Raw genomic sequence first — 16,558 nt, 5'->3', positions numbered from 1 at the left:
TCTATCATCAAGAATCTCCACCATCTGGGCCATGCCCTATTTTCAGGTGCAGAAATCCAAGGTCGTACACCATCAGGTTCAGGAACAGCTATTTTCTTACAACTATCGGGTTCTTTAACCAGCCTGCACAACCCTTATATTGTTTTGACAATGGAATAGTACGGACCATCTCTTGCACTACCATGGACTGTTTTTTTTCTTTCTAATTGTGTTTTGCAGTGTTATGTACAGTCCTTATGTTTTTTTATCATTGTCTTGCAGAATTGTGTGAGATTTGTGCGTTTTTGTATATGTGCATGTGACGCTGTTGCAAACAAGATTCTCATATGCACGATAATAACCCGACTTAACTCGATCATGTCCACCATGACCAATGGCTTCCACCCACTCACATTAATCCCACCTTTCAGCAACTGGCCTGTGGCAATTCAGGTGTATCAACTCTTCTTCGCAGTCAATCTTGCATCAGTGTCTGACTCTAATTTCTGGAATTCCTTATATTAATTCAACAATCTTCACCAGTGACCTCAAACCTCTCTATTTCACCTTCTAATTAATTTAATTTTTAAAAAATACAACTCCCCTCATTATTCATTTGGCACACCCAACATAAATCTATTGAGGAACACACACCAAGAACAAGTGTTGAAGGGCAATTCGATATACATAAGACTTTGAAGTCAATTTTTAAATCACGATTGTTAGTTTAACCGATGCAGGTTCAGAAAATAATACAAGAATACAATCTCCGCTGCTGTCATGATGGGAAAGTCCACCTTTATAAAATATATTCATTTAAATATCAAAATGTTGGCGAAAGAATGGCCACATTCAGGTACAGGATTTTCTCGACGGCACCTTTTGCCTCAACTCAATTGTGATGATCTTGAAACAGAATTAATGGTCTTTCTTGTCCTTCATCAAGATCACCAGCTCTGTTGAATCCCGTATTTTAATAAAACCTGGCATCCTCAAAGTACCCTTGCGCTACTCCGCTTTACAATATCTTCTGACATCATTTCTTCTTCATGCCTTATAGCTAAAAAGCTAATTTTTCTGGATTCTTAAGATTCCTTGCATTGTTTATTTCCCCACTCATTTTCAGGGTCAAGCGTACGTCCAGTTATCTTGCGGCGGTACACTTTGAACTGCTGCAACCCTTCTGAGGTTGCAGCATGTAGTACAAAAGCAATTCCAGAATTTAGATCCAGGCAATGTAAGGCAATTTCCTACTCACGATGGTGTGGAACTTGGATGGGATCCTTGGAGGTGGTGGAGTCCCCAAGCACCGATAACACTTGCGCGGTGGAGGAGTTCTCAGATTTAGATGGTTTTGGCAGAAAAGCCTAGTTGAGTAACTGCTGGAAATCTTGCATATGGCAGGCACTGCAGCAATTGTACGCCAGTGGTGTGGGAAATGAATGTTTAGGATGGTTGATGGACTTCCAATCAAGCAGGCTTAGATGGTATTGAATCCGAGTTGTCGGGGTTTCACTCGTCCATGTAATTGGAGATTATTGCATCCTGCTTCTGATTTGTGTCTTGTAGCGTAATGTGGTCAGGAGAATGAATGTAGAATATCCAGGCTCTGAATTGCTTGCAGCCATAGCATTTATGATGGGTAGACCAGTTGAGTTCCTATAAATGCCCCATAGGATTTTGATGGGCGATGACTCGGGGATGAAAATATCATTAAACATTAAGGATCGGGCAATAGATTTTCTTTTCGTGGAAATGTTCAATGCCTGGCACTTTTGTGGCATACATGCTACTGGTTACTTATTAGTCCGCATTTGAACAATGTTTCCGTCTTGCTGCGTGCAGATATGAGCTAATTTAGTTGCTGAAAAGTCACAAATGGCTTTGAGTAATCATTGATGAAATAGAGAAAGTCCATTGGGCCCAGGACACTGCCTGATGAAATCCTTCAGTGAAGTTCTTGGGCTGGGACAATTGACCACCATCTTCCGGTCTAAAGTAATGAAATTCAGTGTAAAGCTTCAAACTATTCATTATTTTCCTATTCTGATGCAAGCCAATTCTCCAATATTGTGCTTTGCGTATACAGTCCATTCATGGATTTACTGTGAGCTTTTTTTACTTCAAAATATAAAAAGGCTTTTTAAAATTCTGGTACTGGTCTTTGAAACTAGTTATGTTTCCTTCTAAACTAGGTTCATGATAATGTAGCTTTTTTTAAGCTTAATGTGTATTTTAACATATTTCAGCCTTTTCTCTTACTTGTTGCAAAAATGTTTTTGCATCATTCTTCTGCTGATGATTTTATCGTCCTCCAACCATTCCATCTCTAACTCTCAGATAATTCAATGGGTAAATCAAGGAGAACTGAATATTTCACAACTTTCAACTCAGATATGTCTTGATTCTGCATGCTCCAAACCTGACCTTGTTCTTCCTCCTCCCGGTGATCGAAGCATGCTCATCATAATGCTTTATTCTAATTCGACCTCCAAAGGAATAAGGCTGAAACTCAATCACAAAGCTTCTTTTCCCATCTTCAGCCCTTTACAATAAAAGTTGACCATGCATTGTCTTGTACTAAGGTCAATCAGACTGCACTTTGGAGATAGTCATTCAAGGTCTTCCCGTTGAAGTTCAAGATCTTTACATTGACAGATAAAATATGTTCAGAATCTAGCATTCAACAATATGGAGGCCATCCGATTGATCTAACACATCTTGCCACCAAATACAAAAATTGCCATCCTTTTTCCCCCTCCTCTCCTCTCCTCCACCAGTTAATGTGCCACAACTGCTTTCCAGTGCAATCCTCAACACAACAGATGCTTTCCAACAGAGCCACGGGTGGAGTCCCAAATCATCTCCAAGTTTACTATAACCCTTTCCAAGAAGGAGGGTTGATAATTATATTTTCTGAAGTTCAAATGAATCCATGTAGTCTTGTTTCAATGAGGAAGTTTCCAAGTCATTGCCCTGTTTATTCATAGCTCAGTGGGTTGGGAGGCCTCTAGGATGGTAGCAGCTTTCAAGCACAACTTGATATTTGTTTAATAAGGGCAAAGGACAAGGCAGGAAAATGGAAAACAGGGAAAAGGTCATCCATGAGTTACATGGATGGTACAAATGATTTCTTCCTGCTCCACGAAGATATTAAGAGGACCTCAATCATGGAGTAGACTTGGTAAGTCAAGAATCAGCAGCACAGCAGCAACCTGTCCAGAGGATTGCATGAATCTGAAAAACCACAAAATGAAAGAGTAGGCAGTAATGAGCCCTCAACACAATCTTGTTTCAGTTATGCAAATAAGGCGGCAAGACCAATGGAGAAAATCCCAGCTCATTCTTGCCGGAAAACCTAAACTTGTGTGTAATGAATGAAAAAGCTTGGCATAATATCCTTGTTGCATTTGTCTCTCGCAAAAGTAGTTTATCCCACTGTCAGGAAAGAAGTTACTGGTACAACAATCTGGATACGTTGACATAGATAAAATGGATTGCTTTTGAAAACAGAGTGGGAAATATATAGATATTGGGAAAGTATTTTATTCAATTTGCATTTAAAAACACCAAATTTCCAGATCCAAGGTACAAAACATTTTATTGATGTTATAGTAAAATATATGGAACCTGATTTTTAAAAGAAGTTTACAAATCTGATGGATTCCAAATTAGTAAAATAAGCTTTGGAAGGTTGATGGGGGGCCCTGATGGCCGACAAATTCTCTGACATGAACAGTTTTAGCAGGGTGATAAGAGATCAATTAGAAGAAATTTAAAATAATTGGTGACGCTTGCATCTCTTTCGAAAGTACGATGTTAAATTTAATGCTTAATTCAACACTGTTACTGCAGTTTTCTCCAAAGTAAAGCATATATCATTCCATATATGAATAAACAGCAAGTTTCATATCGCTTTCAATAATCAAACTGGACCTGGTTACAATCATGCGTCAATTAATTTCCATAAGTAAACCACTTTTTTCTTGAAAAATTGTGTACAACTTACATTAAAATATAAAGTTCTCAACTTAACTAGATTAGTTTACGTATCTGAAGTAATTTTAAATTATGGTAAACAAAGCATGCACAACTAAAAGATCTATAACTCAGTACCTACATAGCATTAAAACCAATCACCACAACAAATACCTCAACGGTATGCCTTGTGTGCTGAGGGGAAGCGATACTGCGCACTCATTGCCACAACTGTAAGGTTTCCATGAAGCCCCTGTGGCAGTTTCAGCGTTTCTATTGGGAGTGATCCCCCTTTCTAGGATTACTTCAAAATCAAGTCAAATTCAAATTACGTAGCTGGAAAACATTTGACATTTTTCAATCTCTTAAAGACTCAATTGTCTGCACTGTTACAGTTACATGGGCAATGGCAAATAATACAGACTAAGGGGTACTGGTGAAAGTAATCTTAACAATGAAACAAAAACATGAATACATCTTAATTAATATGTTGTTTAACCCATTTCATTCTATTTTCAAGTCCTATACTGTTTGTAAATATATGGAATACCTTATCCATTCATGTGGATTATTTTAATTTCTGTAGCAGCAAACACTAACATGGGTTTCATATAGAAATGGGTTTGTGGAATTACAATGCTGCTATAAAAAAAGAGAGAATTAAAGTGCAAAACATATGGATCATTCTCTATTCAAAGTATTTACCTGGAAAAGATGGACACATTTTACTTCTAGATAATTCTGAAATGAGTGAAAAGTCATTACAATATTATAATTTTAATCTGCATTACCGATTTCCTACTGAGGCTGTGATATTTTCATGTTCTGTTTCAATTAAGCTATTGATTCATTTAAACTCAAATTTCATTGTACCTTAATTGGTACATGTGACAATAAACTGACCTTGAAACCCTGATCTTGAAATGCTACTGAACAACTCTAACTATACGAGACTCCTATTTCAAAACTATTTTACAGATTAGAATTTATGTGACTAAATGGTGAGCGTCATACATCTATTCCAACCATTAGCAAATATTTACAAATGTGGTACCCAAAGAAATATTCATCTTATTTCATTTATATTAATGCCTCCACGTGGTCAATTCTGGCTGTATTCCTTGAACGAGTTTGACGTACTGAAATATTAAGAGCAATATGTTTGCTAAGGTAACTTTTAACTGTGCACCCCTGGAGAACCTGATTTAAGATGCATTGTTGGGACAACCCTATCCTTATAACAGAAGGTGTGCTGGCAACATGAAGAGCAATTGCATGTGTGCTAGGTTTCAACTGTTGCCTAATCTTTTCCTCCTTGCTCTTGTCCTTTGAATTGACTCACAGCTATTCCCAATAATTGATGTTGATCCTATCCATGGGAAATCTTGATATATTTCTATCCTGAAGAAGCTATCTGCCTCCTTCATTTTCCCTTCGCTTTCTAAAAGATCAGGGCTAAGCTTCCAAGGGCCTCTGGATGAACATATCCCAATTCAGAGAGGGCTGATGGTTGACTTCATTGGAATATTGTACATTGCTTCCAAACTACCCTCACTGGGATTTCCAATGGACCCATGCTGCATTATGCAATAATCTGATAATTAAATAACATTCTCGGTTCCTCCAGCACGGTATAAAGGAAAGTTGAACAATAAGCATGAGAAAACAGATCCCGACAGCATCGCCACTGGCCCAGGTCGAAAGCACCTGTAAAGAACTGTAAAGAAACAGTGACCATCCAAAATGATCACGTATCATCCTGTTAAAAATGCAATACAGACGGAATACAGGAAGCAGGTCAGAATTTCTCCAGCATTCCTGGTCCACCTACCTCTGTCAAATTTCAATCAGGAAGAAAGATTTTAGATCCTTGTTATATCTAGGGAACCAGGACAGGCAACCATGACATCAGTGGTTGACGACAAGTGTACTGGAAAAATCAGTAAACTGCCAACAATAATTATAATCTCCAAAATTCTTACCATCATTAATTAGTTTCTTCTTCTGCGATACTTAACAAAACTAATAGATGATGAAATTATGTGAGAAGTAAGGGCAACTGACAGGTATTGTGCTTAACTTGGTAGTACTGAGAGATAAAAATGTTCTTACTTTTGGTATCTATGAGTGGAATGTCTAATTAAGGAACAATTTTAATGAAGATGTCCCAACTTCTGCAGGAGACACTTGCATTTTTATTAGTGAAAAAAATTGCCAGAGAAAACCTGAACAAAATCAGTCTAGTTGCTGCACTTCAGCATTCAACAGAAACCTCACACCAACAAAACCATACTCCCTGAATGTCAATGTGCAAGACAGCTGGCAACAAATTTCAATCAGCCATGACTAATTTATTGAGGCATAATTGGATTGCATTTCACTTGTGTCAAACAATATGGGCTATTTTCATAAAAACAAAAAGATTTTCCTGATACAAGTCTGCTCAGTTCGACATTGAATTGCTCTTTCATTTGAACTTCAGGTCCTCATACATTCCTGAATTACTTCCTATATATTTCTGCTTTAACATATAATTGTGCCGGTCCTTCTCATATCATATCATATATATACAGCCGGAAACAGGCCCTTTCGGCCCTCCAAGTCCGTGCCGCCCAGCGGAGATTCCTGAAGGATATACCCTAGCTTGATCCAATGCCATTTTTTTTTCACATTCCTTGATAACAATATACTTGCAATACTGGGACACTTCTCATTGCATCAAATCAATTCCATAATTATAACAATTTCTCTGCTAATCTCATGGCTTTGCTTGTCTTGGCAATTACAGCTACAGCACAAATTTCTCAACTTCTGGTCAACAGTTAGAATTAACTCCAGCTCCACTGCTCACCTGTATTGTTTTGCATTTATAAGCATCAATAAGGATATTTTGTGCAACTGCACCTCTGCACAGATTATCTGCCATGAAGTGTCTGGCTTCTAAATTATGTGGTCTCACCTACTTCAATTATGCCTTAATTAAGGCAATATTATGATTGAAATATTATGAAAATCCATGGACAATTTGCATTGAACTCCATAACTTCCAGTTAATATTGTGTATTTCACTTCTAAAATCTGTTTACTTCGCAATTTCCCAAGCTTCCTTTGAACTTCAACTGCTAGAAGTGATGCAGACAAATAATTTAACGATTTATATGGAAACATTTTATCACTATAACTTCAACGGCCAGGATACAGAGCAGCAGGTAATGGTAGGCATCTTATTTCTCAAGAACTAGGGTTACACAGAGAGGTTATTACCAAAAACATGGCTGCGTGTCATTTTTTTTGATTCTCCCACTTTATTCTCCCAGTTTTTTTCACTTAAGACAGCAAGTGTCTTCCACAGAATTTGGGACATTAATCTATTCAATATTCTTATGACAGGCCCTGCTGCAAATAGTTAGGTGTATGAGCAGCTAGCCCAAAAACAGCAAAATACCTGCAGATTACCTTTACTTTCAATGTTTTTATGAAATAGCTTATTGGAAAGTAATCACTGTAAATGTTGGTTTTGATATGAAGTTTGTGTTGACTAAACGGGTGGTAATATGTAATATTAATAGATGACTAGGTGAAACAAGATAATTCTAAACACACCCAAAGATTGAAAATACGCAATAGATTCGATGTCAGGCTTTAGAGTGCACAAAATCATTGAAAAAAATGGAGTGGGAGCGAGGGTAACAGCAAAAAGCCAAGGAAATTTTGGATTCCAGTCTACAAAATCTTCAACTGAGTATGAAGAAGCTCAAATAAAATCCAAAAAGGTTTAACAGCACTCGGTCAGGAAATATACTGTTAAAGTTATGGAAATTATGCAAGATTTAAATGTAAAATTTGTGCAATTATCAGTTTGTAACCTTGTTAAAATGCGGTTTAATATGCCATTGTATTTGTGCCGCTTTTAATTAAAGACACTAAATAATTAAACAAAGAAAGGCACAACTTCAGGATGGTGCTTAGGGAGTTAAATCTTTAACTCAATAGATGTGCTAGTGATCAATTCCACCGCGCAGGTCTTACTTAAGTAATTGTGGAACTCACTTGGGAACTCAGCGTAAATCCAAACGATCTGTTGACTAAAGTCATTAGGCACTACTTAAGCGGATCATCGCTTCCAGTTGAACGGGATCATGGCTTTGAAGGAACTTATATTAACTTTAACGAAGATCCAGTTAGAAAGTTCCTGAAGAACGTGTCTGAGATGAAGCTTGACATTCGTGCACACGAGACCCAAAGATATTGTTTCTGGCTGTTTTAAAACTCAAATTGAGGGTTACGATGCCTCTTAAGGATGCATCAATAGCAAGACAATTCACAGATATATGAGGCTACATGTTCAGTGAAATATGTCATATATAAAAAGATTTCCTTTCAAATACAAATTAAGGCTCCTGAACTTCGTAGGCAGGGAGAGATTATTAGGGGTGCAGGCAAAATTTTAAATTAACGATCAGGGTCCACTGACCTCAAGGCCAAACTTCTGATCCATGTTCCCAGTGTGTAAGTGGAAGAATGTGAATTGCTAACTCTATCTGACAGCATTCTGCTCATTGATACCCTTTGTTTCATAAGGTGGGAGTGGAGTACAGATTAAGTGGGAAGAGGGTATCCTAGAGAAATTAAAGAAAAAGTTAGATAAATGGTTAAATTAATGGTCAGTTCTAGACGTTAACGTATGGGATAACGTACTTCATTGGGGTGTTACTGGTGCAAGTTTGTACATTATCACATTCAAAGAATAGATCTAAAAGTTGGTAAGCTTGGTCAAAGTGAGCAGGCCCTGCAGAGCAATCCAGGGCACAGAACGTTTAATGTAAGCTACAATTCAAGAAAATGGAGAGGCAACATTTCTTGCAAAAGGAATAAAATCACATTAAAGAAATAATTCAATAAGGGCCAGCAGCTAATACACTGCCTAATGAATGGAAACTAAACTACTTCGCAGAAAGGTATCAAAATTTAGTTTAAAAACACAAATTTCAACACACTGGGAACAAACTTTTGTTTAAAGGGAATCATTCCTGTAATTTTTGTGGGTGATCTAATTTATCAATTTATGTTAAGTGTGCCAGTCAGTCAGGACAGTGACTACTGAATGGCACATAAATTCCTATATGGCCTTAATTAAACATCTGAAATTTTGATTTGTTGGAAAATTATGGACATGCAAGATGAATTTTGGATAGTTTGAATCATTAATGGAAACCTAGATAAATATAAATTTTTTAACCCTCCATAAATTTAATGTTTAATGAATTACCAGCAAAATAAGTTTCTCTAATTTGGCGTCATCTCGTTTAAAGGAGCTTTATGCAACAATTAAAGAACTAATTCCCTAAATGTAAGCACTTTACCCACTGCAAGTGTGCCTGCAGAAAATTGCAGGCACATTCCCCACCCCAAAAATGCCATCAAGACATTTTTGGGAGCCAGTCTACAATTGTGGGCATGGCTCCAGTCCAGGGTGTGGATTGGAACAACTACACTCCTTATATCTTAATTAATCCACAAAGATTTACTTTGGAGGAGTGGTGGAGTGATTGAAGACTTATTAATTGGTCTTTTCCAGAATCTCAGATGTAAAATCTGACTGGCTAGAAAGGATTTAGTACAGTAAAAAATGTTATTGAAAAGATGGACCTCAATATTCAAAAATGCTAAGGGTAAGTATTTTAGAGAATTATTTGAGTTAAAAATTTTGGGGTCAAATTTAAAGCATACAGCTCCTTTAAGGGTGCCATACCCATCACCCATTGAGTGTTTACAACTTACTATTATATAAGAGGTGCCAAAATGTTTACTTACTCTGTTGTAGCCCCATGCGAGACAAGGACATTAAGGCAATCCAAACTTCCCGATCGCGCTGCTTTGTGGACAGGGGTTTCACCTACAACATCCTGCAATGAAAAGCAAAGTATATCATTGTATGGAGTAGAATACACTTCCTGGATTCAGTGAATCTGTGCATGAAGTCTAATGCAATACCTCCGCCTGCACTGTTCCTTGAACCAGTGAGTATATACCAGGTCACAATGTTACGGTTTTTGATGGTGTAATCTTTGCTGTTGTTGTAGATCCAGTCTCGCATTGATTACTTCTTCTGTTTTGCCAGATCTGTTCTAAGTCTATCCTATTTAGCATGACAGTAGTGTCACAGGTGAGGATGTCCTCAACGCGAAGATGGGTCTTGCCTCCACAAAAACCTCCACTGGGGACAGATGCATTTGCCAGATAGATTGTTCTCTCAATTTACAACAATCTCCAGATGCTTGCAGGGAGGATCTTGCATGGTTGGCTGAGTTGGGAGTGACTTGGTTGTATCCAAAATCATTGCATCAGTTGACACCAGGTGGTCCCTCTAGTATATTCGGTTTTAATGTTGCAGTGATTGCACAACTGAATACTTTGCCATGCCAGTTCTGAGAGCATTTAAGATGGAATCCAATTCCCCAAAGCTGTCTTGGACCCAGCATGTGATGGTCACCAACCACCAGCATTTCTATTTCCTCAGACGTTTGAGAGATTTAACAATCAAAGCTCTATAGGTGTCGAATGGAGAATATATTGACCGGTTCAGTAATTCAAATGTTCAAGAAGGGAGGAGACTGCAAAATGTGGGCTTTGCCAGGTTCATCACGTGCTGACTTCATCATTATTGAAGGGATCAAGGAGGCAGCTAATATCAAAGTCCCACGCCTTCCAGGCCATGCTATCATCTTGCTGCCGCTATCAGCTAGTTGTACCATAACCACTAGCTTCTTCCAAACAACCATCAGCCTTTTAAACCACCATGCACAAGCCTACCCTCACTGAACTTGAAAGATTTTGCACTACTAAGATTAGACGTATTTTGACATGCTATCGTGATCTGATCTACATAGAATAACTGATAGTATATTGTATATATATTTGATGAGTTGTTGCATTTAATATTCCTGTAGCTGCAGCAAGCATGAATTTCATTGCTTTGTTCCTGGTACATATGATAATTAAATCCTCCCCTGTAAAAAAACTTCCCTGCAGGTCTCTTTTTAATTCCTCCCCTCTCACCATAAAACTGAGCCCTGTAGTACCAAACATTCCTGACCCGGAAGAAGGATTCTGACCAAATACAGTTTCTATATGCCTCATAATTTTATGAACCTCTACAACGTTCAACCCTCAGCCTCTTATATTTTTGAGAGAATAAACGTAGCTTATCCAATCACCACATTAATATAGTCCTGCATTCCATGCAACATTTCTCTACATTAAAATCTCTTTATTTTCAAAGCCTCCATGAAGTCACCTCTTGGAATGACTCCATTACACATGGCCTCAATTGCAACTCTGCATTATGAAGACTGGTCAGCATTCTGCCAAGTGTAAATTCAACCCAAACTTTAATTCAGCTGCCAAAATAAGATCTCAGAGAGAAAATGTTCCATGAATTTAGAAAGGAAGCCAGTCCGGTTTCCATTTCAAAGTTTATGAAAGTCTGGAAAACATTTTTCCCCCATTAGTCACCAGTTGCGTTGCTGTTTATTCTTCCCTCCTGGAAACTAAATTGACAGATTGGCGATCTGACCTGCCACTCTATATATAGAACAAGACCTAAGCAATACCATCTGTGAGAAAACATCTCAGCCACAAAATTAAAGCATCTGTTCCCTTTTTGTTCATTCTCCCAAAGGTATTCAACAAGGCAAAAGACAATGTAAAACTTTGGCATATTGGTGGCTCACAATGATTCTGTGAACTGCTGGGATTGTCGACTGCACACACGCGCACAAATCCCTAGGCCCTACAAATAAGAACACAATATTCTTCACTCTAATGCGGCAGTGAGAGGCCTGGAACATATCAAATGCTATCAATCTTAGCCAAGTAAAATACAACCTCAAAGTTTAAACAATGTAAATGGAAATTCTGTCATTGGTGCAGGACAAATTCAATCATATCTCAGTAGGAAAGAAAACTGCAGATGCTGGTTTAAATCGGAGGTAGACGCAAAATGTTGGAGTAACTCAGTGGGTCAAGCAGCGTCTCTGGAGAGAAGGAATGGGTGACATTTCGGGTCGAGACCCTTCTTCAGACTGAACATCAATTAAATCTCAGTTGTGACACAGGAGTTAGAAAGTGTGAGTGTTTGTGGAGTCCTGCCTCCAAAACAGAGCTGCCATTTCACTACAATGTAGAGGGATCCTTGAGAAAATTCTGAATATATTTACCAGGATGATATCTAGGGTTGAAAATTAAAAAGGATTACGCTTACGAAAATTGTATTTACTTTGATTGAGATTCAAGATATTATGGGGGAAAATGCAGATAAAGTATAGAGAATCTGAAAACAAATAAAGCAAGGTTTTTGCAAGAGTGCAAGAGTGTACTTGAAAATAGAGATGAGAGAAGAAACACTGAACTCCTTTTGGAAACAGCAATTAATGCCGGGCCAAACAAAAAGATCATCCTTAAAATCTGGACATTTAACCAACATCGTCAAAACAGATTAGCTGGGTATTTATCTCACTGCTGAGAGATCTTGCTGCGCACATACTGTTTGCAGTGTTTAGTCACAGAACAGTGACTTATACTGACTGTAAATAGTTCAGGATATCTGCGGAGCAGGTACTGTATAAATCCACCTTCTTTAATAAAAAATGAACAATGCTACCAACTGATTATTTAATCCCTCATTAATCATGGCAATATAATATGTTATCTTTTGTAGGGTCCTCATTGGACAATATATTGGAAACCGTCCAAACATATGGCTCAATCCCAATCCTCTGCAGCAGGCATTCAAAACCATTACTAAATAAAGCATTGAGTCATGTACTGTGGAGGAGGTTCGGATGAACTCCACTCACATTATTCTGCTGGGAATCTACAAGAAACGTCTGTCCTACTTACAGTAAATGGTTCAGTATAAAATCCAAAAATTCAATTAAATGTATTATAAAGGTCATGCATTTTTTAAGCTCTTTGTGGCTGTATGTAAAGTTGACTGCCATTTAAAATTATTTTGCAGTAGGCAATGAATAAAGATCATGACATTTGAAGACAAACACAGTGATGCAAACAGTCTTTTCCCAAACAGCCTTAAGAACGTGACAAGAGCAATCACAGAATTTTCACGAAGGCAGGGAGATTTGGACTTGAAACTCATTAAAGCATAAAACTGCAGTTTACACTCAATCGCAAAGAGTTCCCATTTTTAAACATGTTGAAAAGGTTGCTGCTTCAGAGACCCCTTAAGGTCACATTCCCATTGGTTTTTGCAAGTCTTGCAGTGTCCTTTGTTCGACTTCATTGATAGATATCAAGTGCAGAGCACACTCTCTAAAACAGCCAACAGTTGAACTGATTTACAGCAGCAATGCCATGTTGTTCAGGTTGTTGCAAGATGAGTTCGTTAAACAAATTTGCAATTATGGTGAATGAAAACCCAAATTAATCTACAAATATATGCTGGATGGAATATCAATCGAGAAATCAAAGTGGCAGCTAGCAAAAGTATTACAATGACTTTCGACGACTTGAATCTTCATGCGGACTGGATAACCCAAATTGGCCAAGGTAGTCTCAAGTACATGTTCAGAGAAAGCATTTGAGCAAATTTCCTAGAACAATACTGTGAGTCATACCCAACTGGGAAACAGCCTGCTTTAGATCCAGCCATGTGGAACAGAAAAGGGATTAATTAGTGGTCTTGTATAGGATTCTCCAGGGAAGTGATCATAACACTATGAATTTCACATTGAGTTTGAAAGAAACAGACATCTGAACTAGAGTCTTAAATGTAAATAAAGAAAATTAGAGGAATATAGGGTCAAATTGGCTGTAAAAATAGGAAACCAGATCAGGAGGTATGTCAGTAGATAATCAGTGGCAAACATTTTGCAAACAGAATGCTTCATCACTTTCAATGAATAAACATTTTACTGAGAAATAAATATTTCATGAAAAATGAATCCAAGCATGGCCTACTGAAAGATTGAGAGAAACGGTTTACAACATCTCAATAAACAGTGAATTGGGGAAAGAGAAATTATAGCAGAAATGTAAAAAAAAATTAAAATCCATCTTCAGAGTGAAAGAAGCATAAATAATATCTAACTTCCAAAATAGGTCGCTGTGGAGACTGTGGATGCATTGGCTGTGATACATCAAAATTCCCCAAATTCTAAAAGGTTTCCAGCAGAGTAAATAAAAGCTGTTAGTCAAGAGAGGAAAGAAAGTGAACAGACATGCAAACTAAAGTCACTCACTAGGAAAATGTTGGAATCGCTTATTAAGTCGAAAAGTATAATTTGACCAGGCAGCCAAAATGATTTTCTGATGGGGAAATTAGTTAAAGTTCTTAGGGGAAGTTATCAGCAGGGCAGGTGAAGCAGCTGTACAAGACCATAGTACGCCAACAATTGTAGTACTGCTCATCGTACAAGAGGAATTACATTATTAAACTGGAAAGGACGCAAAAAAAGGTTTATAAGTATGTTACTGCCACTTAAGGGTTGGAGTTATAATGAGCAACTGGAGAAGCTAGGATATTTTTCTCTCATGATCAGGCTGAGAGGTAAATATCTATACCTATAGGATAGCGCCACAATTTTAGCACCATTGTCCTGGCGACGTTTTACGTTTCATTCAAATTGGTCTTATATTTTTAAAGTTAGAGAAATTTTAAAGTTTAAAAATTACCTTTCAAACCGATTTCATTACGATCTTCAGTGTGTGACGTCACAATGGGACCCGCACGAGTGCTAGCCAATGAGGAAGGGTGGCCATGGAGTCGCGGCCAATCAACTGACTTGAACAAATGCGCTTCCCCCCCCCCCCGGAGGACCAGCGGGAGGACTGCTGCCCGTCCCGGCATGCCTCGCGCATGACTTTCCTCCCGTGGTGCAGCGCGGCGCCAGAGAGTAAGCGAAAGAAGACGGCCGCTGGCAGGACGGCCGCTCTCCTGCTGCTGCCCACCGCGATGGCCCCCCGGAGCGAGTGGCTCCATCTCCCTCCCCTCGCCTGCACCCGGTCCTGGGAGAGATTCCGAGCAGGAGGAAGATAGTCGTCGTCCCCGTCGTCTCATCGCTCCCAGTGCCCCAGACCATCACCGGACTACAACCCTCAGCAGGCAGCTTCTTCTCCTCCTCCTCCCTTGTCTCCTCCAGCACCCGCTTCGACAACAACAAAAATGGCGGCCGCTCTCCTTCTTCTCCTCCTCCTCCTCCACCATCTTGTGCGCGCTGCCCGCCTGGAGGTGTAGTCCCTGCTCCCCCCGCCGCGGGCAATCACCGGACTACAAACTGCCCCAGCGCACCGGCTTACTGCCACAAGGCACACATACACATAGGGTAATAATAATAATATAATAATGACACTTAAAATATATTAATGTAAGAATGTAAAATGATATATTGTATATCTTTCAATATATATTAATCTCTTGCAGGGGAGGGGAATGTTGAGGGTCTGACTGATGCCCGGGTTGAGGGAGGGGGGGTAGTGAGGGTGGGGGGGGGAAGGGGGGAGTGTGGGGTTGGGATGGGGGAGAGGAGTGGAGGTGGGGGAAGAGTGGGAGGGGCGAGGGGGAGTGGAGGGAGAGTGGGCGTAGGGTAGGATGGAGTGGGTGAGTTGGGAGGACGGGGGGATAAGGCGGATTGAGTGGAGGGGGTGAGGGTCCTAGAGATTTGGTTTTGGACATGTGGACCTACAGCCAAAACGGTAAACGATAGCGCCACAATTTTAGCACCACCTTAATCACCATTGTCCTGGCGACTGTTAATGAAAAGTTTTATTTAAATTGGTCTTATATTTTTAAAGTTAGAGAGATTTTAAACTTTAAAAATTACATTTCAATCTGACTTCTTAAAGGTCCTCAGCGTGTTACGTCACAATGGGACACGCATGACTTTAATTGCCCGCCCCTTGCCGGAGGAGCGCAGCGCCAGAGAGAAGACGAAAGAAAATGGCTGCTGGCAGGAGAGCCGCCCGGGGTCGGGCTCAGTGGCTCCCTCTCCCCTTTCCTCTCCCCCCTCGCCCGCATCCGGCCCCAGGGGAGACTCCGAGCAGGAGGAAGATGGTCGTCGCCCCCGTCGACTGATCGTTCCCCTCCGTCTCCACAAGCGCCCGCTTCAACTGATGGCGTCATCGAGTCCCCGCTCCCGCCTGGGCCCAGCGCCCTGCACCATCACCGGAATACAACCCCCACCGGGCAGCTCCTTTTCCTCCTCCTCGCGCGTCTCCTCCAGCGTTCGCATCAACTGACGGCGTCGTCGACGACTCCACAAAAGGGGGGAGGGGAGTGGGTTTAGGGGGAGTGGGTGGAGGGGATGTGAGGGGAAGTGGGGCATGGAGTGGGTGAGTGGGGGGAGAAAGGGGGATTGAGTGGGGGTCGGGGGTGAGGGTGCTAGACCAACACGAGAGGCTTTGGGTCCACGGCTCGCTCTGGCTGTAGCACTGGCGCCACGGGGCCGAGGTGCGTTGCACCCTCTCGCCTTCCCTGTCCCCCTTCTATGAGGAATGGGCCCAATGGGTCCACTTGGTCTAGTATATATTACTAAAAATCTCATCTTATATAGATATACATATACATATATTCCCGAAATACAGC

At 39.9% G+C, this 16,558-nt stretch overlaps 1 protein-coding gene across 4 annotated transcripts in view; it reads right to left on the bottom strand.

Annotated features, from left to right (window-relative positions):
* LOC144595114 (ankyrin repeat domain-containing protein 10-like) overlaps positions 1-16,558 on the bottom strand; it is a 55,364-nt gene that overhangs the window by 21,613 nt on the left and 17,193 nt on the right. For all 4 annotated transcript variants that reach the window (XM_078402181.1, XM_078402185.1, XM_078402184.1 and 1 more), the window contains one exon: positions 9,772-9,863. In XM_078402181.1, the coding sequence (XP_078258307.1) occupies positions 9,772-9,863 (92 nt within the window). The remainder of the gene's footprint in view (positions 1-9,771; positions 9,864-16,558) is intronic.

Source organism: Rhinoraja longicauda, chromosome 7 (genome assembly GCF_053455715.1).
Source record: "Rhinoraja longicauda isolate Sanriku21f chromosome 7, sRhiLon1.1, whole genome shotgun sequence".
NCBI classification, from domain to species: domain Eukaryota; kingdom Metazoa; phylum Chordata; class Chondrichthyes; order Rajiformes; family Arhynchobatidae; genus Rhinoraja; species Rhinoraja longicauda.
This window is presented reverse-complemented; position numbering and strand designations above follow the sequence as displayed.